General features: G+C 38.0%; 3 protein-coding genes, 1 non-coding gene and 1 pseudogene across 6 annotated transcripts; all 5 read left to right on the top strand.

Annotated features, from left to right (window-relative positions):
• The first annotated feature begins 4,028 nt into the window (after positions 1–4,028).
• Positions 4,029–4,135, top strand: LOC147941435 (small nucleolar RNA R71). The gene has a single exon (XR_015562979.1). It is a non-coding gene; the product is annotated as a small nucleolar RNA R71 (small nucleolar RNA).
• A 6,147-nt stretch (positions 4,136–10,282) lies between these two features.
• On the top strand, positions 10,283–13,356 carry LOC104701278 (LEAF RUST 10 DISEASE-RESISTANCE LOCUS RECEPTOR-LIKE PROTEIN KINASE-like 2.4). Of its 2 annotated transcripts, XM_087458841.1 has the most exons (5): positions 10,283–11,104; positions 11,295–11,318; positions 11,455–11,484; positions 11,588–12,699; positions 12,883–13,356. In XM_087458841.1, exons 1-4 carry the CDS (start codon positions 10,408–10,410, stop codon positions 12,691–12,693), a joined length of 1,857 nt encoding a protein of 618 aa, XP_087314967.1. In that variant the 5' UTR covers positions 10,283–10,407; the 3' UTR covers positions 12,694–12,699; positions 12,883–13,356. The 2 variants fall into 2 exon arrangements, with proteins under 2 accessions (XP_087314967.1, XP_010415233.2); XM_010416931.3 differs by lacking the exon at positions 12,883–13,356 and having other exon boundaries at positions 11,588–12,848.
• A 5,686-nt stretch (positions 13,357–19,042) lies between these two features.
• LOC147941433 (LEAF RUST 10 DISEASE-RESISTANCE LOCUS RECEPTOR-LIKE PROTEIN KINASE-like 2.5) lies at positions 19,043–21,444 on the top strand. Its single transcript, XM_087458842.1, has 3 exons — positions 19,043–19,986; positions 20,082–20,114; positions 20,210–21,444. Exons 1-3 carry the CDS (start codon positions 19,188–19,190, stop codon positions 20,596–20,598), a joined length of 1,221 nt encoding a protein of 406 aa, XP_087314968.1. The 5' UTR covers positions 19,043–19,187; the 3' UTR covers positions 20,599–21,444.
• LOC147941434 (LEAF RUST 10 DISEASE-RESISTANCE LOCUS RECEPTOR-LIKE PROTEIN KINASE-like 2.5 pseudogene) lies at positions 20,665–21,444 on the top strand (annotated as a pseudogene). The gene has a single exon (XR_015562107.1). The product of XR_015562107.1 is annotated as an LEAF RUST 10 DISEASE-RESISTANCE LOCUS RECEPTOR-LIKE PROTEIN KINASE-like 2.5 pseudogene (transcript).
• Positions 21,445–22,760: 1,316 nt separating this feature from the next.
• Positions 22,761–23,557, top strand: LOC147941432 (uncharacterized). Its single transcript, XM_087458513.1, has 2 exons — positions 22,761–23,063; positions 23,123–23,557. Exons 1-2 carry the CDS (start codon positions 22,761–22,763, stop codon positions 23,555–23,557), a joined length of 738 nt encoding a protein of 245 aa, XP_087314639.1.
• Positions 23,558–24,030: the final 473 nt, after the last annotated feature.

The following is a 24,030-nucleotide window of genomic DNA, read 5'->3' as shown; positions in this document are numbered from 1 at the left end:
GTCTATCTTTTTCTCCTAAAAACCCTAGGTTAAATAGCATACAAGTAGAGAAAAATAAGGAAAGAATCCAAATCAAATCTCCCTATTAAAAATCGATCTCCTCCCTCTTTCTCTCACAAAGGATCGCCTAAAATAAGGGGAATTAGGCAGGGAATCGGCGCCTAGATGCTTGCCACGTGTCGTCATGAATCCGTAGAGTTGGGAGCATGTGCTCGGAAATCGGGAGCATGTGCTCCTGGGTCTAAAATCAGCTTTTCTGCTCCAATTCAACTCCTTTCTGCTCTGATTGCTCCTGCTGTTCCAATCCTTGCTTTTAGCTTTCTAGCCTCTTATTATAACCTGAAAAGGACTCAAACAACTACAAAACTATCGAATAAACAGGGTCAAAGTGAGTCAAAACCGTAACATATCAACTCCCCCGGACTTAGATCTTTGTTTGTCCTCAAACAAACTCAAACCAAGCGCCAAGAGAGCCAAGGTGGGAACTCGCAAAAATCTCAGAAACCGTGAGTAGACCATAACCTGCAGACCACATGTGTTAGAACAAGCTATACCAAAAACTTCTCCAGCAAACATCTCCAAAACCAGAACCATAATTGGCAATCAAACCCAGAAAAAGATCACTTTCCAGACAAAGACTCTTTACATTCAATTAAAATTGGCGTGAGCTTCTCATTACGGGCATTAAGCTAGTGAAATCGAGGCTTGGTAGATAAAAGGTTGTTTTAATGGTGGAGCTATAGAGTGTTTAGGGGTTACCATTACTTCGAAAGAGATGTAGGATATCGCACAAAATGGTAAGGGAGAGTGGACTTATTGATGTCCACAACCTCTAATCGCTCTCCTCTTCTTATCTTCTCAAACTCAGCCTCTCTTTTCTCCTCAGGTTACAACGCATGCTCGGGGGTGTGTAACACTAGCTCTGGTCCCTTTCCATCATCCTTAAACGTTTTTTTTTTTTTTTTTTTTTTTTTTTTTTAGATGATATGAAGGATGATGGGGGATCTTCTTCTAATATTGCCCCTAGAGCATGCGGACCGTATCCTAGGCTCTCTCTCTGCTCAAAACAACTCGCGGACTCGGATGTATATAATTTCGGAGCAGGTGCTCGCGGGGTTGGAGCACGTGCTCTGTCCGTCCGGCTCTTTCCTCTTTGGTTCTCCAGCAAGAGCGAGTTAGAGATTGTGTCAGTCCTGCTCTCCCCGACCGTTTTGCACATAGCTGCACAGAATGAGAAAACAAAAATACAGGTGCAAGTGGTTTGAAAGGAGGTTAGGCTCGGGGTGGGTACTAACTTAAAATGAGTAGCTATTCAGGATCAGCAAGATTGGCAAAATGAATAAGAAGTCCTGAATATGTGACACGTTCCCTATCCTAATGCCCAAAACGAGAAGAATTTAAATCCGGTTAGGTTCCAATAAAGTAGAGTCTAAGTCTTTCCGGTGAAACCTTAATGGGATGAAGCTTTTCTGGCCAGGAGAAGGGTCCGAATGTGAAGAGGTATTAGCTCGTCTCTATACTCTTAGTTCTGCAACAATGGTCACTAGGAAACGGTCAAACTCACAAATGGTTAAAAACATCACAGATTTCGGTCCTAATTCCCACAAGTTTTGGTTCGACTCACATGATAAACTGACTCAATAAAAAGAAAAATGAAGAAAACAAGGGTCATAGGTGACCCTCCCCCGGACTCCGGACTTACTTCACACCGTCTCCGGTGTGAAAATAAGCCAAAGAGAGACCTAGACAAGAAGAAAAATAAAGATAGCAACAAAAATGAAAAGAAAATAAGGCGGATAGAACAATGATGGTGTGTGTAACCGTGATCAGGCGTCGGAATTGTCTGGGCTCTCGCTCTCCGAACGGGCAAGGTGGCGCCTCCGATGCGGTGGATAATAAAGCAATCTAGTCTCAAAAATCACTGAAATCGGTCTGGGCCTGGTGGGCATGGGCCTGAAATTCATTAAACTTACCTGGCCCAATCGCTCTTCTCTTTTTCTTCTTTTGTTTTTAGTTTGCCGAGCATGTGCATCGGGTTGCTCGCGTCCTGCGAGCATGTGCTCCGCATCTTTTTTTCTTTTTTTCTCAGTTCGCCGAGCATGTGCATCGGGTTGCTCGCGTCCTGTGAGCATGTGCTCCGCGTCTTCTTCCAACATTCCTTCTGCCTTTGTCAAGGCAACCTCCAACGGGTCGAGAGTGAGAACTTCATCGGTAACCTCATGTGCAACCTCTGAACCATCATCAACCACAAAAGTCTGACCATCTATCATAGGTTTCTTGAGCAGCTTATTCATCTCAAACCTTGCAATCATATCCCCCAGCTGGAGATCGATCGCTCCCCCTTGCACATCTATAATCGCACCAGCTGTGCATAAGAATGATCTACCTAAGATCAGGGGGTCACGTGGTTCTTCTTCAAGTTCCAGAACCACAAAGTCTGCTGGTATAAGCGTGTCCCCTATCTGGACATGTAAATCCTCCAACACTCCTATGGGGCGCTTGGTGGATCTATCCGCGAATACTAAAGAAATCCGTGTAGACTTGAACTTCGTGTATCCCAGCCTTTTAGCCACTGAATATGGCATAAGGTTCACACTGGAACCTAGATCACAGAGGAAATTTGCAAAAATCGTTTTACCGATTCTCACGGATAAGACAAATCGCCCTGGATCATCTTTTTTCTTTAGCACTTTGTTTTGCAGCACAACACTGCACTCTCTTGAAACCATCATCACGTTCTCTTCCTCTGACACTCTCCCAGAAACCAACCCTTTCACATATCTCTTCAAAGCAGGTATCATCTGAACAGCTTCAGCTAGGGGTAGTTTTACCGTCAATTCTCTCAACATCTCCTTGCACTTTGCATCCTCCAAATCCTTGCGAGATTTCTTAGGAGGAACAGGGTAAGGAACCCTAGGGGTGTACACGCGTGCAGGAGGTACCTCAGTAGGAACGGTCTGATCGGGAGTCGGGAGCACGTGCTCGCTGGATGGGAGCACATGCTCGCCGGATGCTTCGGCTTCTTTTTGACTCAACGGTGGAGTCTCAGCAGCATGTTGAGGAAGGTATTCTTCAGCAATACCCTTGCCCTTGTCAATCCTAGCGGATGGTGCTTCTCTAGGGGTAACTTCTTTTCTCCCCTTAGCTCAATCGCATAGACATACTCGTTCCGCGGGTTTGCTTCCCCTTTTCCGGGCAGAGTCCCAGGAGTTCTTTTCACGGCTTCAGCAGTCTGTGCAACCTGAACATCAAGCTTCTTCACATGTGACATTACTGCCTCATACTTCCCATTAAGGTCATTGTACATGGTATCGACCTTAGCGTTGATTTCCACTGAAGCTTTTTGTTGATTCACCAAGAGTTGTTGCATCATGTTTTTCAGCTCATCCTGAGAGCTGCTAGCAGATGAAGGTCCCAACTGCTGGTTGGTGAAAGGCAGTGCTTGCTGAGCGCTTGTATATGCCTGCTGGTTCCCCCCTTGGAAACGGTTTTGAGTGGGCACAAACTGTTTGCCTTGGAAGTTGTTTGAGAAGGTTTTCTGATAACTCATCTGATTCTGAGCTCCTTGCTGCGGATACACCTGATCCTGAGGATTTTCCACGTTGGTGCTTCTGTAGGACAAATTCGGATGGCTTATGTAGTTCGGGTTGAAACCCCTGTTCTGCACAAAACCTTGCCCACTCACATAATTAACCTCCATTGTTTCATCCTCTCTATCACAAATCTCCTGAGCTAGCGGCATGTCTCCGGTCTCATCGACAAAATGGACAGTTTTCTGGCTCCCCTTCAGAAGAAGGTTCACCTTGGCTGTCAACTCATCAATCTTTTGCGTATCAACACTGTTGACCTTCACGGACCTGTCATACTCAGGGGCCTTGTTGCTGGAGCTTGCAGCTAGGTTCTCAATCAACTGATATGCTCCTTCCTTAGACTTTGTCATAAAATCCCCATTGCTGGCCGAGTTGAGAACGTTTCTGTAGTCCCAGTTAACTCCATCATAAAAAATGCCTAGAATCTGTTCATCACTGAATCCATGGTGCGGACACTCTCTACGGTACTCTTTGTACCTCTCCCAAGCCTCGCAGAAGGCTTCTCCAGTGTGCTGTTGGAACGATGAAATCTTGTTCCTGAGGGCAGCGGTCTTAGCCTTGGTGTAGAAATGGTCCAGAAACGCAGACCTACACTGTTCCCATGATGTCAGAGACCCAGGTGGCAATGACTTCAGCCAACGTGAAGCTCTATCCGCAAGAGAGAAAGGAAAGAGCTTGCATTTCAGGAAGCCTGGCGGTATCCCATTTGAACCAGTGGTGCTACATATCTCCTCAAAATTCTCGATGTGGTCCATCGGAATCTCAACTGGGAGACCGTGAAATAGGTGCTGCTTCACTAGAGAGATCATCTGTGGCTTGATCTCAAAATCTTGGTTCGGATTGGTGGGAGGAACAATTGCCGCTCGGTTGGTGTAGGACACATGCGGGTTGTCCTTGTCCCCAATGGACGGTTGCGGCGGCGCGGCTCTTTCGTGTTGAGCACGGAGCAACTGCCCCAACTGTTGTCGAAGTTGCTGCAACTCGGCAGCCATATCCTCATTGTTTCTGTTGTCACCCATGTTGACGGATTGAAACTTTCTGTTCTTGCGGTTTTTTCTTTCTGCCAAAGAGAGCTCTGCGACTGACAAAGCAACTAGTTCTTCGGTGTTGTTTCTTCTTGTAGATCTTCTTGACATGCACCTGAAACACACGCAAAGAAGAAGCAGAAAGACAAATCAGTAAGGTCTTAGTCTAGTAATTTCGCCGAAAATCAAAGGTAAAATTTTGGTCCCCGGCAACGGCGCCAAAAACTTGATACACAGAGTTTTAAACCCTATTTTCCTACTGCAAGTGCACAGCAAAGAAGTAGTACTTAGGGGTCGAATCCCACGAAGACCAAGTTTTACTCTATGGTTCTATTGGTTCAATTTCAAGCTAAGACAATTCAAGGTTGGTTTTTGGTAACAATTAAGCGATCGATTCTAGAACAGGGGTAATTCTTGGGAATTTCAGAGATAGCAACCAAACAACTATTCAGGGCATAGATTAAGTACCAGTCTAGAACTCAAACATAAATATAAACTGATCCACTGTCGTGGCATCAATAACTTTATCTGATCGATTCTGTGCGGAAACGCGGAGCACGTGCTCAGACATCCGGAGCACATGCTCGGCGGTCCATAAACCCTAAACTGTCGTTTGAGCCCAGAATCGCAGACAAGCATTAAAGAACAGGAATGATAAGTTCACAAATCACCTACACATCAACTTTCGCAGGTCTAGGATAATTTGCCCACTAATGTCTTTTCTAGCAACCTATTACACTTTTGATGAATAGATAAACCTAAAATCATAGATTGGGTGATCAAATCAACGTAAGCATTAAGACTAACAATAGTGAAGACAATCGATTATATAAAGCCCTATTTGTGTTCTGTTGCTAACCCATGAAACCCCTTTTGAAACCCCTAATCTAGCAAAGAAAACTACTCAGACATAGAGAAATGAATCATAGCAAAAGATGAGAAATTCAATGACATAAAAATAAAAAGGGTTCAGAGAATCATAAACAAGGTAGCCGCTCTTCCTCCCCCACAAAACGTCGCTCAAAAACCCAAAAGAAAAGAGTCTATCTTTTTCTCCTAAAAACCCTAGGTTAAATAGCATACAAGTAGAGAAAAATAAGGAAAGAATCCAAATCAAATCTCCTTATTAAAAATTGATCTCCTCCCTCTTTCTCTCACAAAGGATTGCCTAAAATAAGGGGAATTAGGCAGGGAATCGGCGCCTAGATGCTTGCCACGTGTCGTCATGAATCCGTAGAGTTGGGAGCATGTGCTCGGAAATCGGGAGCATGTGCTCCTGGGTCTAAAATCAGCTTTTCTGCTCCAATTCAACTCCTTTCTGCTCCGATTGCTCCTGCTGTTCCAATCCTTGCTTTTAGCTTCCTAGCCTCTTATTATAACCTGAAAAGGACTCAAACAACTACAAAACTATCAAATAAACAGGGTCAAAGTGAGTCAAAACCGTAACATATCAGTTATCATGCTCAACGACCACATTCACAGAGTCTTCCATCTAAGAGTCAGAACCAAGGTCCATCACAGGCTCTATATCAACAACCGAGGACTCATGCTGTTGCCAATGTCACATCGACGATGCCTTATGTTCCTCCACCGGCTTTGAATGCGATCAATCTGGATGTTAGTAAAATGAGTTCAGACCAGATGCAGACTCTGATTCAGCAATTTTCAGCTCACATGACTCTTCCAGAAAATCAGGCTCTTGCCAAGGTTTCTTCCATTTATGAACATGGTGCTATGGCTATTGAATCATCTGCTGGTACTATCCCTTTTCCTTCTTCTTCTCTTCGTTATGAACATGATCACCTTACTTTTCAACACCAATGCCTATCATCTCTTTATTCAAGTCTTCCACATGGTTCTTGGATTATAGACAATGGTGCCACAACGCATGTTTGTTCTGATATTGCATTGTTCAGTGAAACGGTACCAGTATCTGGTGTGACAGTCTCTTTACCGAATGCCACTAGAGTTGATATTGCACACACTAGCACAATTCATCTCTCGCATTCTCTCATCTTACATGATGTTTTACATGTTCCTTCTTTTAAATTTAACTTGATATTTGTTAGTAGTTTGTTAAAATCTAGCAATTGTTCTGCACATTTCTTTCCTAACTCATGTTTCATTCAGGAGTTTATTCAGGGCTTGATGATTGGTAGAGGCATCTTATTATATAATCTCTACATATTGCAACTTGATTCAACTGCATCTCATGCTTCGTCTTCCATCACACAACCTTCTCCTTTGTCTCATTTCTTTGGATCCTTGGTGGTTGATGGTGATCTTTGGCATGCTCGCCTTGGACATCCATCTGCTGACAGGTTACAACATATTCCGGGTACTGTCTCCAAGTCTACAAAGTCTACATCTCCTTGTCATGTGTGTCATTTAGCTAAGCAAAAACGATTGTCATATGTGTCTAATAGTAAACTGTCAGCTTTACCATTTGATTTACTTCATTTAGATGTTTGGGGCCCTTTCTCAACAGAATCAGTCGATGGATTGTACTAGAGCTACTTGGTTGTATATGTTGAGAAATAAAAGTGATGTTTCTGCTAATTTTCAAGATTTTATACAAATGGTTCATACTCAATACAGCTCTACAATCAAAGTCATACGAACTAACAATGCCCCTGAATTAGCATTTACAGATATTATTAAGAAAAATGGCATCTTGCATCAGTTTTCTTGTGCTTACACGCCTCAACAGAACTCTATAGTAGAAATAAAACATCAGCATCTCCTAAATGTGGCTAGAGCTTTACTTTTTCAGTCTAATGTCCCACTTGCATATTGGAGTGATTGTGTTTTAACTGCAGTTTTTCTAATCAATAGAACTCCATCTGCTCTGCTTCATCATGCTATGCCTTACGAATTACTTACTAAGCGAAAACCAGAGTATACTGTTCTTCGAGCCTTTGGTTGCTTGTGTTATGTTTCTACGTTGATGAAAGATCGTCATAAGTTCAGTCCACGTGCTGATAGGTGTGTCTTCTTGGGGTATGCGTCTGGTTACAAAGGCTATAAAGTGTTGCATTTAACTATCTTCATATCTCATAATGTCATTTTTCATGAAACAATTTTCCACTTTCATGATGTCTCTGCATCTTTTCCTTCTGAGATTTTTAATTCCAAGATCTTACCAGTTTCGATTGATTTACCTGATGATGTGATGCATTCATTACCCATCCCTCTTGCAATGACGTCTCATGCATCATCAGAACATGTGCATACACCCTCTAGTGTTGTTCCGTTTACCACAGAGAGTGTTGCAGCAAACACTGGTGTCGTTCCTCTAAACAATGCTAGACCACGATGCACAGCTAAGGTACCGTGCTATTTGTCTGATTATCATTGTGCCCTTTCTCATCTTACATCACCTATTCCTCTTCCTAAAACACATAAAACTCCATATCCGCTTTCCTCAGTTCTTTCCTATAAACAGCTTAAATCTCCTTATCAGTCTATTGTCCTTTCTTTTTCTCTCGACACCGAACCTACCTCTTTTCAACAAGCCATCAAATGTAAGAAATGGACGAAGGCTATGGATGTGGAGCTAGATAATATGGAGGAGAGTGGGACGCTTGAGGTTGTTTCTCTACCTCCAGGTAAAAATGTAGTTGGTTGTAAATGGGTCTATACAATCAAATACAATGCCAATGATAGTGTTGAGCGGTATAAGGCTCGATTGGTAGCCAAGGGTTTTACTCAACAGGAGGGAGTTGATTTCTTTGAAACTTTTTCACCAGTTGCTAAGATGGGTAGTGTGAAGTTTCTTCTTGGTTTGGCAGCTAAGCTAGGATGGAGTCTTTGCCAAATGGATGTCACAAGTGCTTTTTTACACAGTGAACTTGATGAAGAAATATACATGAGTCTACCTCTTGGATATACTCCGGCTTCTGGGGTCTTACCTCCAAACCCTCTCTGCCGCTTGAACAAATCCATATATGGCCTAAAATAAGCCTCTCGTCAATGGTATAAGTGTTTCTCTTCTGTTCTCTTGAACAATGGATTCACCCAGGCACCTTCTGAGAATACTTTATTTGTCAAAATGACTGATTCATCTTTTATAGCACTTTTAGTGTATGTTGATGACATCATGATTGTGAGTAATAGTGATGCAGAGGTCCTTTCTATCAAAGAGATCCTTGCGAAGGCTTTCAAGATCAAGGATCTAGGACCGGCACGATTCTTTTTGGGGCTTGAGATAGCTCGTAACTCATCTGGTATATCCGTTAGTCAGCGTAAGTACTGCTTGAATCTCTTGAGTGATACAGGTTATTTAGGCTGCAAGCCAAAGAATGTACCGATGGATCCTACTAAGGCGTTATTCAAGGACATTGGTGTACTTCTCTCTGCAGACGAGGCCAGTTCTTACAGAGCTTTAATCGGACGTCTATTGTACTTGACTATCACCCGACCTGATATCACCTTCGCTGTCAACAAATTGAGCCAGTATTTGTCTTGTCCTACTGATGCACATCTCCACGCGGCTCAGCATGTTCTTAAATATCTCAAGAGGAATCCGGGACAAGGTTTATTTTACTCTGCTCAGGATGATCTTCGATTGACTGCATTCTCTGATGCAGACTGGGGAACTTGTCTTGACAGTCGGCGATCAGTCAAAGGGCTATGTACTTTCTTAGGCTCTTCTCTTATTACTTGGAGGTCTAAAAAGCAGAAGATCGTCAGTAGCAGCAGTACTGAATCAGAGTACAGGAGAATGGCTTTAGCTTCTGATGAGTTGGTTTGGTTAACACAACTATTGCAGGCTTTCCATATCCCACTTCATGGACCACCGACGCTCTATTGTGATAACAAATCGGCCACTCACATTGCCAACAACCCTGTCTTTCACGAGCGCATCAAGCATATGGAAATTGACTTGCACCGTACACGAGATCGAGTGATCGCAGGAACTCAGCAAGTCTTCCACGTTTCCACAAGCAACCAACTTGCAGATATTCTTACCAAACCTCTGCAAGCTGGTCCATTTCACTCTCTTCTTGACATGATGTGTGTTTCAAGTCTTTTCCTTCCATCCACGGATTCCAGCTCAAAGACTTGAGGAAGGGGTGTTAACACTATAATCTTATATTGTATTGTATAGTTTATATATGATTAGTATAGAGTTGGTGTATTAATTTTCCCTTAGCTTAATACACTTAGTATATATAGACTTGTATTGTTTCTGATTCTAATTAATGAGAAATTAGATTCTTCTTTCATCTCTCTAACTAACTGTCAACAAAAATTGAGCTAGTAAGATGTAACTACGGCAATAACTATTACATCTACAACATATATGTTTTACAGCTTGTAGGTACATTGTCTTTTAGGAAAAACGAATTAAGAAAGGAAATAGGTGCAAAAACAAAATTGGTTAATAAAATTAAGGATCCTCCGGATATGGATACGGATACGGAGCTGGATATCCGGCTCTGGCGTCTAATAAACGAGTAGCTGACCCGATTTATCAACGAGTAGCTTTCTTATAATCTCATTCACGCTAGAGACTTAAATTCCAAGAAAAGTCTTTGGGAAAAAAGAGCGACACACAATGGCCAATATCTCTAATATCTCAGTTTCGTTTCTCTGAGTCAACTAATAAATACAAATAGTGATAATAAAAGACTCCAAAGTCTCTCTGTATCTTTTCTTGGTCCTTCACAACCCTGATTCTTTCCAATTATTTATCTCTCTCTCTCTCTCTCTCTCTCTCTCTCTCTCTCTCTCTCTCTCTCTTTGTTTCCTCACAACACAAGGGACACGGTTCGTAGATCAAACGGATCATGTACTATCTCCCCACTTCTTGCCTGATCTACTTGTTCATTTTCTCCTTATTTCGCCCTCTTCTTTCTACTTCAAGTAGGTGTGAGACTCTTTTTCAGTGTGGGAACATTACCGCCGATTTCCCTTTCTGGGGAGGTGATCGTCACAAAGATTGCGGTCATCCATCGCTGGAGCTTCACTGCGACAAAACCAACAACACCTCTTTATTCATCTCAAAAGAAGAATACTATGTTTTTCATCTAAATCAAAAATTAAACACTCTTAAAATTGCCAGAGCAGAGCTTCTCAGCTCTTTTTGCTCCTCTTTTAACTTGGAAGCATCCTTGCCTCCCGAAACTTTTGAGCTTTCGCCAGCATACAAAAACCTAATCGTTTTCTACCTCTGCTTCTCTCCTACTGATAAACTCTCGAGTTATACATGCCCTGAGATAGGTCCTATCTTATTATCTTCTGAAAACCCTAAACACCATCTTACCTGCCTTTCAAGTTGCGCCGTGAACGTTCCTAGGAGTTTCGACACAAAAGATAAAGAGTTGAATATGACCAATTTGGAAAGGGTTTTAAAACAAGGATATGAGGTGAAGGTGAAGATCAATGAGAAGGCGTGTCAAAAATGTTCATCCTCTCATGGAATCTGTAGCTTCAACAAAAAAAATCCATATGAATTTAAATGCATTCCACTCCATCAACCAACTGGTAAGTGAAAATAGGTGATTCGTCTTTTCCTCATTCTATATCATATGCAACCATAGTCCCTCTTTTTTAAGCCTTAAGTAAGAAATATCATTAGCAAGCATACTCCCCGTCTAAGTGATATCAACTACCATACTTTGGCAATATATCATCTAAAACTGAAATGACCTTTGGTGCCTTTCCATTGATGCAGGAATATTTTCTAAAGCGAAAACAGGTGATTGATCTTCTCCTATTCTTTAAAATATACGTACAAGTCTAATTTTCTTCCATAAGAACCACCACTGTCCCACACACCTTTGGATTCAGAGTAGTGTATTGAGTTCCAACTAACATTTGGTCTCGTTCAATAGATGCAGGAATCTCTTCTAAAGCGAAAATAGGTGATTAATTATCCTTCTTCTATTCTTTATATATAACCGTTTTTGATCTTCTTTAAAAAAGTTCTTAGCCAAACGATTTATGTTCTGCATTTTCTTCTTTCAGGTTCAGGAGTAGGTGTTACTCTGCTTCTGTTCCTGTTCTTAACAACATTGTTTCTCCAAATTCTCCGAAAGAGAAAGAGAAAAACATCACAAGCACTGGGTCAACAGAACGTCAAGGCACTTATTACACTTAAGCAGTATAGCTACGCACAAGTGAAGAGAATTACAAACTCGTTCGCGGAAGAGGTAGGGAGAGGAGGATTCGGAACTGTGTACCGAGGAACCCTTTTTGATGGTCGTATGGTTGCAGTGAAGGTCTTGAAAGACTCAAAGGGTAACAATGGTGAAGACTTTATAAATGAAGTTGCAAGCATGAGTCAAACTTCTCATGTCAACATAGTAACCCTTTTAGGATTCTGCTCTGAAGGTTACAAGAGAGCAATTATATACGAATTTATGGAGAATGGGTCTCTTGATAATTTCATCTCAAGCAAGAAGTCATCAAATATAGATTGGAGCGAACTGTACGGGATTGCGCTAGGCGTTGCTCGTGGTTTAGAGTACTTACATCATGGCTGCAGAACAAGGATTGTACATTTCGACATTAAACCACAAAATGTACTATTGGATGACAATCATTCCCCGAAAGTGTCAGACTTTGGCCTTGCTAAGCTCTGCGAGAGGACAGAATCGATATTGTCACTGCTGGAAGCAAGAGGAACGATAGGTTACATTGCACCTGAAGTGTTTTCAAGTGTGTACGGTAGAGTCTCCCACAAGTTAGATGTTTATAGCTATGGAATGTTGGTTCTTGAGATAATTGGAGCAAGGAACAGAACACCAAATGAAGACCCTTCATCTAGCACAAGCTCAATGTACTTTCCTGAATGGATATATAAGGATCTTGAGAAGGGAGACAATGGAGGGCTTATGGAGAATGGAATCAGTAGCGAAGAAGACAACGAGATAGCAAAGAAGATGACATTGGTAGGTTTGTGGTGTATTCAGCCTTGGCCATCAGATCGCCCAGCGATGAACAGGGTTGTAGAGATGTTGGAAGGAAACCTTGATGCTCTTGAAGTACCTCCTCGACCTGTTCTGCAATGTTCCGTAGTGCCTCATTTCGAATCTTCCTGGATTTCAGAGGAAAATTTAATCTCCTCCTAGTCTTAGGTATGATCGCAAGCTTTTAGTTTATGAGTAAATCTCTGTGGTTGAATCGTAAATATTATTTGCATAAAAACAATAGAACACATTTTATTACTGAACTTGAAAGACCTCAGATACATTCTCTGATATTAGATCGATGACATTCATGTATATTTGTTTGAGTCCATTTCTAAACACTTGTTTCAGGGAGACAAGTGAAAGTCCTAAATCATGACAAACAGATATAGCAGATAGTATGGTCCGGTTTTACACGCTAGTAGTCCCGCTAGCATTTCTAAACATTTTGTTCAGCTTAAGTATCATGACAAACAGATATAGCAGATAGTATGGTCCGGTTTTACACGCTAGTAGTCCCTCTCAATATCCCACTAAAGATTTTTCCATGATTTACCTCTCTACTCTCTCTCAAATTCCTTTTTCAAGGTCAACTAATAGACACATGATAAAAAGATTCCAAGTCTATATGTACCTGTCACTATCCTTCCATGACTTGGCCTTTCACAAGCATGTACTATCTCCCCACTTCTTGCCTGGTCTTGTTTTGCCTCTTATTGTAACAACAACATAAAGAAGAAGAAGATACATTCGTGTGTATTTGTTTGAGTTTGCTAAACACTTTTTTTAGCGAGACAAGTGAAAGTCCTAAATCCTCTTTGTTCAGCTTTAAAGTATCATGACAAATAGTATGGTCCGGTTTACACGCTAGTCCCTTTCAAAACCCTTTTTTTTCCAACGAAATAATGTTTTACTATTACTACTCTTTCGGTTTAGTTTTAGTTGTTGTTTTTTAAATTTTGTTTCATAATAACTGTCGTTTGAGATTTTCAATACAATGTTTGGTAAAAATTCTAATTTTATTCGACATTTGGGATGCACATGTCTCGGAGAAAAGTTTCAATGTGATTCAGTTGTTCTATTTTTAATAAATTCCGAGAGGCATTACTTCCTCTAATTTGGGCTACCAACCTTAGAGTTCTTTTCTAATTAATTTAATGTACTTAAGACTAGTAAAAAAATTAAAAAATATATTAAAGATTAATAAAATAGAAAAATAATAATTTTCTTAATTTATATAATGGGATCATACTTATAGACGAAATTTTTGAAAGAGTCAGGTTAATGGTGAAGACTTTGTTAGCTATAAAAGCTAATTTCAGTCTTTCAAAGCCAAAGAAAATAAAACTAGAATGTGTTGCTCTCATCTTCTGACAAGTCAGCCTCAACATTGAAGCTGGTGTTAGACACCTCAGAATCTGTTTTGCAGCATATCAAATTAAAACAATTAAATACATATCAACTTTTTTCCTTATGTGGACTAAACAAAAGAGAAACAACTCTCCTTCGTGTTTTATCTTCTCCTCGATTTCTTCTCCGCGTTTTATCTGTTCCTCAATTTCTTCTTCTTCTTTGTCGTCGTTTTTGTGTTTTCGACATGGTGTTTTCTTCTTCTTCGATCTACCAGAATCTATGTGTTTATGCTCAATTTCTTCTTCGCCGATTCACCAGAATCTGTTTCGTATCTTCATAATTATATTGGGCATTATTATTCTAACAATAGATCCTTTGTTTCGTTTGTCAATCCTAGCTAGATCTTTGCTTCAAAAGTCTGTCATTAGCACCAGGTGCTTCACTGGATTTTGTATTCGTCTAAACATGATGCTTCTCCCCTTCCCTGATTCTCTTTTTACAGGTTTGTCTATAAATCAATCCGTTGAAATCAGGTTTGTTAGTTATAATCATATTTGTAAAATTCATTAGTAATCTGAATGCTTAAACTTTTAAGTTGTGTATTCGATTGATATAGACAAAGTGTTGGAATTGGTTGAACATAGAAGAAGAAGATGTGTTGTCAATGAAGAAGGTCAACAACAAAAGAAGAAAGGAACAAGTCAACTAGGGAAGTTGGGCTTGAAGTGTTTTGTTAATAAGAAGTGTTAATGGGCCGCATGATTGGTCAAAGCCCAAATAAAGAAATGCGTTGTGTTAGTCATAGTTTCTTCTATTTTGCTGTCAAGCACATATGCAAATTTTGGAGTGAGATTTAAAGCTTATCAAGTAAAGTTATAGCTATGGGAAAAGTTTTCTAAAGATATAGTAATTAAAAGAGTTATTAGGCATAATCTGGATCATGTCAAGGTAATTTGCTGAATCACCATAAATTTCTTCAATAAAAAGACAAATTTGAAGTAAAAGTAAATTTTTATGGAGAGGTAGGGTGTTTTTTTTTGGACAACATAATCTTTTTGGTATAACATATTTTGTCTATAAACTTATTTGGTTGCTTATATAATCATTTTCCAGTTATTACGTCATCAATATGATTTTTACAGAAAGAAAATCATTTTCTTTTCAAAAATCTCTATACAAAACAAATATATATTAATTCAGTTATTTAAATTAAGCTAAGAATTAAGCTAAGAATTTATTTAAATCTTTATAATTATAAATATATATTAATTCAGTTATTTACAATATAAACTATTAACTAAAATAAAAGTAAAAATAAGTAATTTGTGACGGAACTTAGTTGACTGATATATTCGTTTTCTTTATGGATCAGATTTAAAACATTGTTTAGAATAATAAATAAGACTTTTGTTGTTTTCTTAAAGTAAAATAAATTTTCACTAAAAGAAGATACAAGAAAAAAAATTCATCATCTTGTGTTTTTGCTAAGAGGATGTCATTTAAGTGATTACCTTATAAATATTAGAATGCATAAAGTATACAATAAAATTTGAGTAAAATCATAATACTAAATTCCTATTTTTACAAAACTTTTAAATGCTCAATATTATTTATCTTAAACTATAATTAATTATTACAATTAGTCCGCATACTAACAAGTTCAAAAACAAATCAAGAAAAAATTACAAACAACATACAAAAAAATACAACAAAATCTATATTATGAAAGTTGGCCAACTCTCTCCATCTTTCTGCCACATCAGCAATGGAGAGAGTGCCACATGTCCATCTTTCTTTATGTTACTTGACTGACCCTCTACGTCTTTCTTTGCTTGATTTTCGTAGTAACTGATACTTCGACCCTTTTCGTCTTCTCTTGCTTTAGTAACTGCTCCTTTATAATATCTCTCACATTCTGATGTTTTTTTTGTAGTGAAAAAAAATGTGGAAGATGAAGGTCAACTATAGAGAAAGGAGAACTTGAAGATCAAGCATATTCAGAGAATACTCTTTTCAAGAAATCACCAATGAGACTTGGCTTTAGAATATAGATTATAATGCTGAAGATAACAGAGGACTGAACTTTCTAAAGAAAGAAATTTGTCTTATACTAATGTTAAGATAATCTTAATATGAAATTGTCAAATTGGAAATGACTAGTATGCTTATTGTTCCAAATAATTGATGGGTACAGCTTGTGTCTTTTTAGGTTTCTCAAGAGTTTATATCCACGCATGAACGAATTTATATTGGTTGTTATTTTTTGTAGTTTACCTATACTATGTTAATGCATTAGTAATGATTTATTTCTTTTGCTCAAAATAGATTATAAGTTAGTTTCTTCATTATGGGAATTGCATGCTATGTTTTGCTTATTTTTTTCTTTAATTATTCCTATATTTCTTGCTTTGGTACGTTGTAGTTGTAACATCCGTTTTCCGGGAATAGAATTTGAGATATGTTGAGTAAACCAAAAGAGTGGATTTTAATTAATTTTGGTTTAATTAAATCCTGGTTTAATCTAATTAAACCAAAAATCCCTAATCTCTTTCTCAAAGTCACGCCTCCTCTCCTGTTTTTGCTATTGTCGACATTGTTATGAGAGGGAGAGGGAGAGAACTCTTACTTGTTTAGTGTAACGGAGGAAGAGAAAGAGATGGAATTTTTTCTTTAGAGTAACGAGAGAAACATAACTGTCAGGGTTTGGGAGAAGGAAGATCCGATTACTCAAAACGTTTCGAAATGTACTGAGTTTTGGTAGGGTTGTAGCTAAGATATTTTCGTACATTCTCCGTTTTACAGAAGTGAATTTGGGTTAATATTCTAGGATTTATTGGCAGTTTAGTGGGGCGTTTTGTCTCAGTCGCGGATTGAGACCAGCGGGTGTTTCGGGATCGATTGCGGTTTCACCTGAGATCTGATTGTTCTGAAATTTTGTGGGGAGCTTCAGGACGTGTCGACCTTGCTTTTCACTGAAGGGAATAGAAAGTTAACGGTTCTTTTTGATTTCGTAGTTTCACTTGTGATGTTGTTCTTTTCTGATTTTTCTGGCAGTTTGTTTTCAATGTTTGTTTATTGGTGTGATTGCTTGTAGGAGCGAGTTTAGTTGTTCTTGGATATTGGAGAGCCTCTCATCTGGTTGTTATTATTTTTGTGAATCACTTGTTAAGGCGAGTGCGTGACCAAGAGCTTATCTAAGCGATTGTGTTGTAAGACTTGTTTTGTGTGATGATGTGTAGGTGTGGTGAAAGTGTTATTGGTTGTTATGTTTAATAGTTGGTTTGTTATATTTTATTTGGAGTTGTACTCTTGATTTGCTTGTGTGTATAGCTCGTAGATGGGAGGATCGTCTCACTGGGTATTTCTGGTAATACTCACGCATCTCATTGTGTTTGTGGTGCAGGTAGAGGCAAAGTGTGATCGTGGGATCATGGCAATGAAGATGAGGATGTTATATTGGCTCGCTTGGTTGTTGTCTGGCTTTTGTTAGATTGCTAGAGTTGAGTCCTAGAATGTTGTTTAGGATTGCTGGTTTTTGGTTTATGTTGATTGGATCTTTAGTTTATGGTTTTGGAATTATTACGGTTTATTTGATATTGGTTATTGGTTTATTGGTTTTATTATTTTCGCTTTTGGTGTGATCGTGGTTAGGTGGCTAGTGGGTATGAAACCACTAGCTTAGATGTTTTTTTATTATATTATATTTATATATTTATTATTTATTAATTAAAAAAAAAAAAATGGGTCAGGTCGTTTCAGCTTGGTATCAGAGCCCTTACGGTTCTAGGTTTGGGTTCACTAGGTTTTTGTTGTTGATATTGGGACAAATTATACTCCGTTTAACAGCTTAGATTTTAAAAATTAATAAATAACATAATCATAAAATAAATTATTACAAATTTTCATCAAAAAAAAAGTTCAGCGGCGGTTTTCCGTAGGTTAGTACCTAGTATTATATTATAATCTACCTATTCGTGTATTTTTGTTTGTCACTAAATCAGTAATAGTGACTCACTAGCCTTCCTTGACTATACCATATATCATATTATCAATAATAAAATTTTAAATACTAATATAATTAGTGAAAGTTTCACAATACAATTTTCAACTCTCATAATTTGTTTGATCATACTAATAAAATAAATTGGATTTTAAATTTATTCACTTGATCTTAATACATTATAACTAAAAAACATTTTTATGTCAAAAATAACAAGGAAATAATTTAGTCTTTGATAATAAAATATCTACAATGTTGACTTTTCCAGTCTTATAATTCTTCCATTGTCGATACGAAAAAGACATATTTTTAATGTATGCAGAGAAAAAAAAAATTAGGAGAAAGTTGACCAACAAGTCTCTGTCACTTCCACACAAGATTTAATCCCATGTTTTGGATATCTTTCTGAGATAATTCTTAAGCACATAATTAATTCACTTGTATTTGCTATCTGTTCAAACAATAATTCGAAATTAATAAAATATTAAATATTACACAAAACATGATTATTAGAAGAAACAAAAAAAAATTAGATTAGAAAATGGTATATATAATCGTTTTTCTATTTAACTAAATATGTATATTATTGTATATTGTTAACGAAATTAATATCCTACTATATTAATTGGGAAGTACAAATATGAAACTAACCTTAAAATATATAAAAAAATTACATTCATATGCCATTAGAAAAACATAGTTAATTAATTAATCTTTATTAATTATTAATAAACAAAAAAAATCATTAACAGACCAAATTAAATTAAATCTACAAAAGTAAATAGAATCTATTCCAATCTAAACTAATTTGTACTTGAATATAAAAAAAATATTATTAAAAAATTAACAGCTAAGATTTTAAAAATCTAATCGAATAAAATCTACAACTACAAATTTTATCAACATTTTTTACCAGGACAAGTTAAAATTTTTATTAAAAAACTAATAGATAAAATCTATATCAGTTCCGTTTAACAGCTTAGATTTTAAAAATTAATAAATAACATAATAATAAAATAAATTATTACAAATTTTCATCAAAAAAAAAGTTCAGCGGCGGTTTTCCGCAGGTTAGTACCTAGTATTACATTATAATCTACCTTTTCGTGTATTTTTGTTTGTCACTAAATCAGTAATAGTGACTCACTAGCCTTCCTTGACTTGTCCTTCTCCTTCGTGAGCTATATTGTTTCGTTTCCACAATTCCACTGGCTTCTTATCTCTATCTTTCTTTCTAACAATACATAAGACCTTCACCAAGACGCTTCATTTTCTTTCTTTCTTTTTTTTCACTTGCAGCACAATGATCAATCTGTTTTTATCCCCAACAAAATCTATATCCCTTAGGATCATATTGATGCTCTTTGTTATCCCATCTTGTGTTTTCTCATCTAATGATCTTTACAGACACTGCAGTCAACCGATTAAATGCGGTAATCAGAACGGTCTCTTGTACCCATTCTGGATTCCTGGCAGAGAAGAGTGCGGCCATCCCGAGTTCAAGCTCGAGTGTAGCGCAAGATTTGCAGAGGTTAGTTTCTCCTCTGTAACGTTCAGAATCTTGGACGCTAAAAATGTCTCTGGTACCATAAGACTAGCCAGATCCGATCTTATCAACGATCTTTGTCCCTCTGCTCTTTTAAATGTTCCCTTCGTGGAAAACATCCTTTCATTTGCTCCCAACACCGATTTGATAACAATTTTTTACGGTTGTGACGTTTCACGGGTGGTTTATACTTATGGTGGCATGCTTGGTTGTCCGATTGATAAGACTACTCTCAAAAGAAATTACTATGTGACGAGAAACCTCTCGTCTCCTCTACTTCAAGGGATCAGTTCATCTTTAAACGACTTCAGGAGATTTTGCGAAAGAAACGTTAGTATTCCCGCATCTGGACCTTCCCTCGACACACTACAGACAAGTCCGACTACAGTTAAACTAAAAAACGCTCTTGAAGATGGTTTTGAGCTTGGTCTTAACCAAGAATGTCAGATGTGCATAGGTTCTGGGGGTGCTTGTGGATATAATAAGACCTCAAGTGGATTCATCTGCTATTGTGTAGATGAACCACGTAATGGTACTTGCGGTTCAAGAAAAAAAGGTAACATTTCTTGCTTATAGTTTCCTAATGTTTTTTTTTTTTTATGAACCACCACTTAGGTAATGAGTTCATTTGGTGCCGTTCCATTGATGCAGGAATCGCTCATGGAGCTGGGGCAAAAATAATAGGTGCTTAACCTGACCTTATTGCTAAAGTATACCTGAGTAAATTCTGAAATTTTTTTATCTTGTAGAGATGATTATTTTTTTTCTTCTTACAATAGGTTCAGGAGTAGGTGTTATTCTGTTCATGGTCCTGGTTTTAACGTTGGTTCTACTAATTCTCCGAAAGAGAAGAACATCGCATGGTCTTAGTCAACAAAACCTCAAGACACTTCCACAACCAAGACTCAATGCACTGATTCCACTGAAGCAGTATAGTTACGCACAAGTGAAGAGAATTACAAATTCATTCGCGGAACAGATTGGGAGCGGCAGATTTGGAGTTGTCTATAAAGGAACCCTTTGTGATGGACGTTTTGTTGCAGTGAAGGTCTTGAAAGAAATAAAGGGTGATAATGGTGAAGACTTCATCAATGAAGTTGCAAGCATGAGTCAAACTTCTCATGTCAACATTGTTACTCCACTAGGATTCTGCTCTCAAGGTTCCTAGAGAGCAATTATTTATGAATTTCTGGAAAATGGGTGTCTTGATAAGTTCCTCTCAGACAAGACCTCAATGGATATAGATTGTACAACACTTTCAAGAATTGCGCTTGGAGTTGCACGTGGTTTAGAGTACTTGCACCATGGCTGCAAAACAAGGATTGTACATTTTGATATTAAACCACAAAATGTACTACTAGACGACAATCTTTGTCCCAAAGTTTCAGACTTTGGCCTTGCTAAGCTTTGTGAGAAGAAAGAGAGCATCTTGTCATTGCTAGACACAAGAGGTACAATAGGTTATATTGCACCTGAACTGTTTTCAAAAATGTACGGTAGAGCTTCCCACAAGTCAGACGTGTATAGCTACGGAATGTTGGTCCTTGAGATGATAGGAGCAACATGGAATAAAGAAAGACCTTCTCAAAACTCTGCATCGAACACAAGCTCAATGTACTTTCCTGAATGGGTATACAAGGATCTTGAGAAGGGAGACACTGGAAGGTCTATCGAAAATGGAATTAACTGCAAAGATGAGGAGATGATCAAGAAGATGACATTGGTGGGTTTGTGGTGTATTCAATGTTCTCCATCAGATCGCCCAGCGATGAACAGAGTTGTAGAGATGATGGAAGGAAACGTAGATGCTATTGAAGTCCCTCCTAGGCCTGTCTTTCAAATTCCATCAGCGCCTTTTGAAGAATCTTCTACGCTTTCGGAGGATACATCGGGATATGAAAGCAGCAAAATGCATTCATCAATTTAATATACCATCTACATAATGAGAGTGTTTTTAACATGATTTTCAATGTACTATTCTTATATTTAAACCACGTTATCCCTTATATATTAACCAGAGAGAGTGTACTAAGATCACCAACTTTATGCACAACATCAAAACAAACAAAATGAAACTTATGCATCAAAATGATAAATCTAAAGTTTTAATAAAGGCTCCTAATTATTTTTTTTGCTTTTTTACTTTTGTTCCTTCTGCATCTACTCTTACCTATTTGTAAGAGTAACAATAAACCACAAAATTTAGCACTGTAGAGAAATTGATATTCTTCTGACACAGAATACTAATTTAGAATGAGAAAAATTGAGCTAGTAAGTTGTAACTACGACAATAACGGTTACATCTACAACATATGTTTTACATCTACGACATTACTAGAGTGCTTTTAATATGATTTTCAATGTAATATTCTTATATTTAAACCATGTTATCCCTTATATATTAACCAGAGAGAGTGTACTAAGATCACCAACTTCATGCACAACATCAAAACAAACAAAATGAAAATTATGCATCAAAATGATAAATCTAAAGTTTTATTAAAGGCTCCTAATTATTTATTTTTTGCTTTTTTACTTTTCTTCCTTTTGCATCTCCTCTTACCTATTTGTACGAGTAACAATAAACCGCAAAATTTAGCACTGTAGACAAAGTTTATATTCTCCTGACAGAGAATACTAACTTTTGAAAGAGAAAAATTGTTAACACTATAATCTTATATTGTATAGTTTATATATGATTAGTATAGAGTTGGTGTATTAAGTTTCCCTTAGCTTAATACACTTAGTATATATAGACTTGTATTGTTTCTGATTCCAATTAACGAGAAATTAGATTCTTCTTTCATCTCTCTCTCTAACTGTCAACATGGTATCAGAGCAAGAACGTTAGTGAGAGAATCTTCTTCCGCTTCATTGAATTCGATTGATTCATCATCCGATCTTTCGATTTCTCTTTTGATTTCTCATTCGATCATCTTCTTCTCTTTGGGTTTCTCTTTCTTTTCTTTTTTGGAGCTCAAATCCAGCTCGATTTCACAAAATTGCTTCGCGATGAGTGCGACGTTTAATCAAATTGCTTCTCTCTTCGTTGTACATCTCTTAATGGCGATTGCGGTGTTTGTTATCCTCGTCGTTGCTCTCGTAAGTGTTCTTGTTGCAATTTTCTCTGTTTGAGAGATTGGTGTTTTCCGATTTGCTTTTGGTATCGTATTCTTGGTTATGACGAATTCAGTATCCGATTCGGCTCAACAACCTGATCAATATAATAATCCTTACTTCCTTCATGGCACTGATCATGCTGGATTAGTTTTAGTCTCGGATAGATTGACTACAGGTGCAAAGTTTAACTCATGGCGAAGGTCCATGTGAATGGCTCTAAATGTCAGGAACAAATTGGAATTTATTGACGGTACGATCTCTAAACCATCATCTGATCACCGTGACTATGGTTCTTGGAGTCGTTGCAATGATATGGTATCTACTTGGTTGATGAATTCTGTGTCCAAGAAAATAGGCCAGAGTCTTTTGTTTATTCCAACTGCTGAAGGGATTTGGAAAGATATTATTTCGAGGTTTAAACAGGATGATGCTCCGAGAGTTTATGAAATAGAGCAGAAGCTGAGCTCACTTCATCAAGGAGCAATGGATGTGACTGCTTATTACACTGAATTGGTAACTCTTTGGGAGGAGCTTAAGAACTATGTAGAACTTCTATTTGTACTTGTGGCAAGTGTGAGTGTAGTGCTGCTTTGTTATGGGAGAAGTTGCAACAAAGGAGTCGGGTGACAAAATTTTTGATGGGACTAAATGACTCGTATGAAGCCACTCGTCGTCATAATTTGATGATAAAGCCCATGCCATCGATTGAGAATGCTTTTCACATGGTGACTGAAGATGAGAGGCAACAGAACATTGCTAAGCCTACTCGGACTGATGGTGTTGTTTTTCAAACTTCTGGTCCTCCTACTACAAATGTTTCTAATGTTTCTACTTATGCTGGACCACCTGATCATGTGGCTTATGCAGTTCAGAACTCCTATCGCCCAAGGCAATCTCGACCTCTCTATTGTGGCATGTCAGGACATGTTGTTCAGAAGTGCTTCAAACTTCATGGTTATCCACATGGATACATTCCTGGTTTCAAGAGTATCTCTTCTGGTTATTGATACACAGAGTTTTAAACCCTATTTTCCTACTGCAAGTGCACAGCAAAGAAGTAGTACTTAGGGGTCGAATCCCACGAAGACCAAGTTTTACTCTATGGTTCTATTGGTTCAATTTCAAGCTAAGACAATTCAAGGTTGGTTTTTGGTAACAATTAAGCGATTAAAACGGTATAAAAAGGCAATAAACAAAACACTAGATCAGGGGTAATTCTTGGGAATTTCAGAGATAGCAACCAAACAACTATTCAGGGCATAGATTAAGTACCAGTCTAGAACTCAAACATAAATATAAACTGATCCACTGTCGTGGCATCAATAACTCTATCTGATAGATTCTGTGCGGAAACGCGGAGCACGTGCTCAGACATCCGGAGCACATGCTCGGCGGTCCATAAACCCTAAACTGTCGTTTGAGCCCAGAATCGCAGACAAGCATTAAAGAACAGGAATGATAAGTTCACAAATCACCTACA

This window comes from Camelina sativa, chromosome 7, assembly GCF_030686135.1.
Source record: "Camelina sativa cultivar CO46 ecotype springtype chromosome 7, ASM3068613v1".
In the NCBI taxonomy this organism is placed as follows: Eukaryota; Viridiplantae; Streptophyta; class Magnoliopsida; order Brassicales; family Brassicaceae; genus Camelina; species Camelina sativa.
The sequence above is the reverse complement of the archived record's forward strand: the minus strand, read 5'-3'. Positions and strand labels throughout refer to the sequence as shown.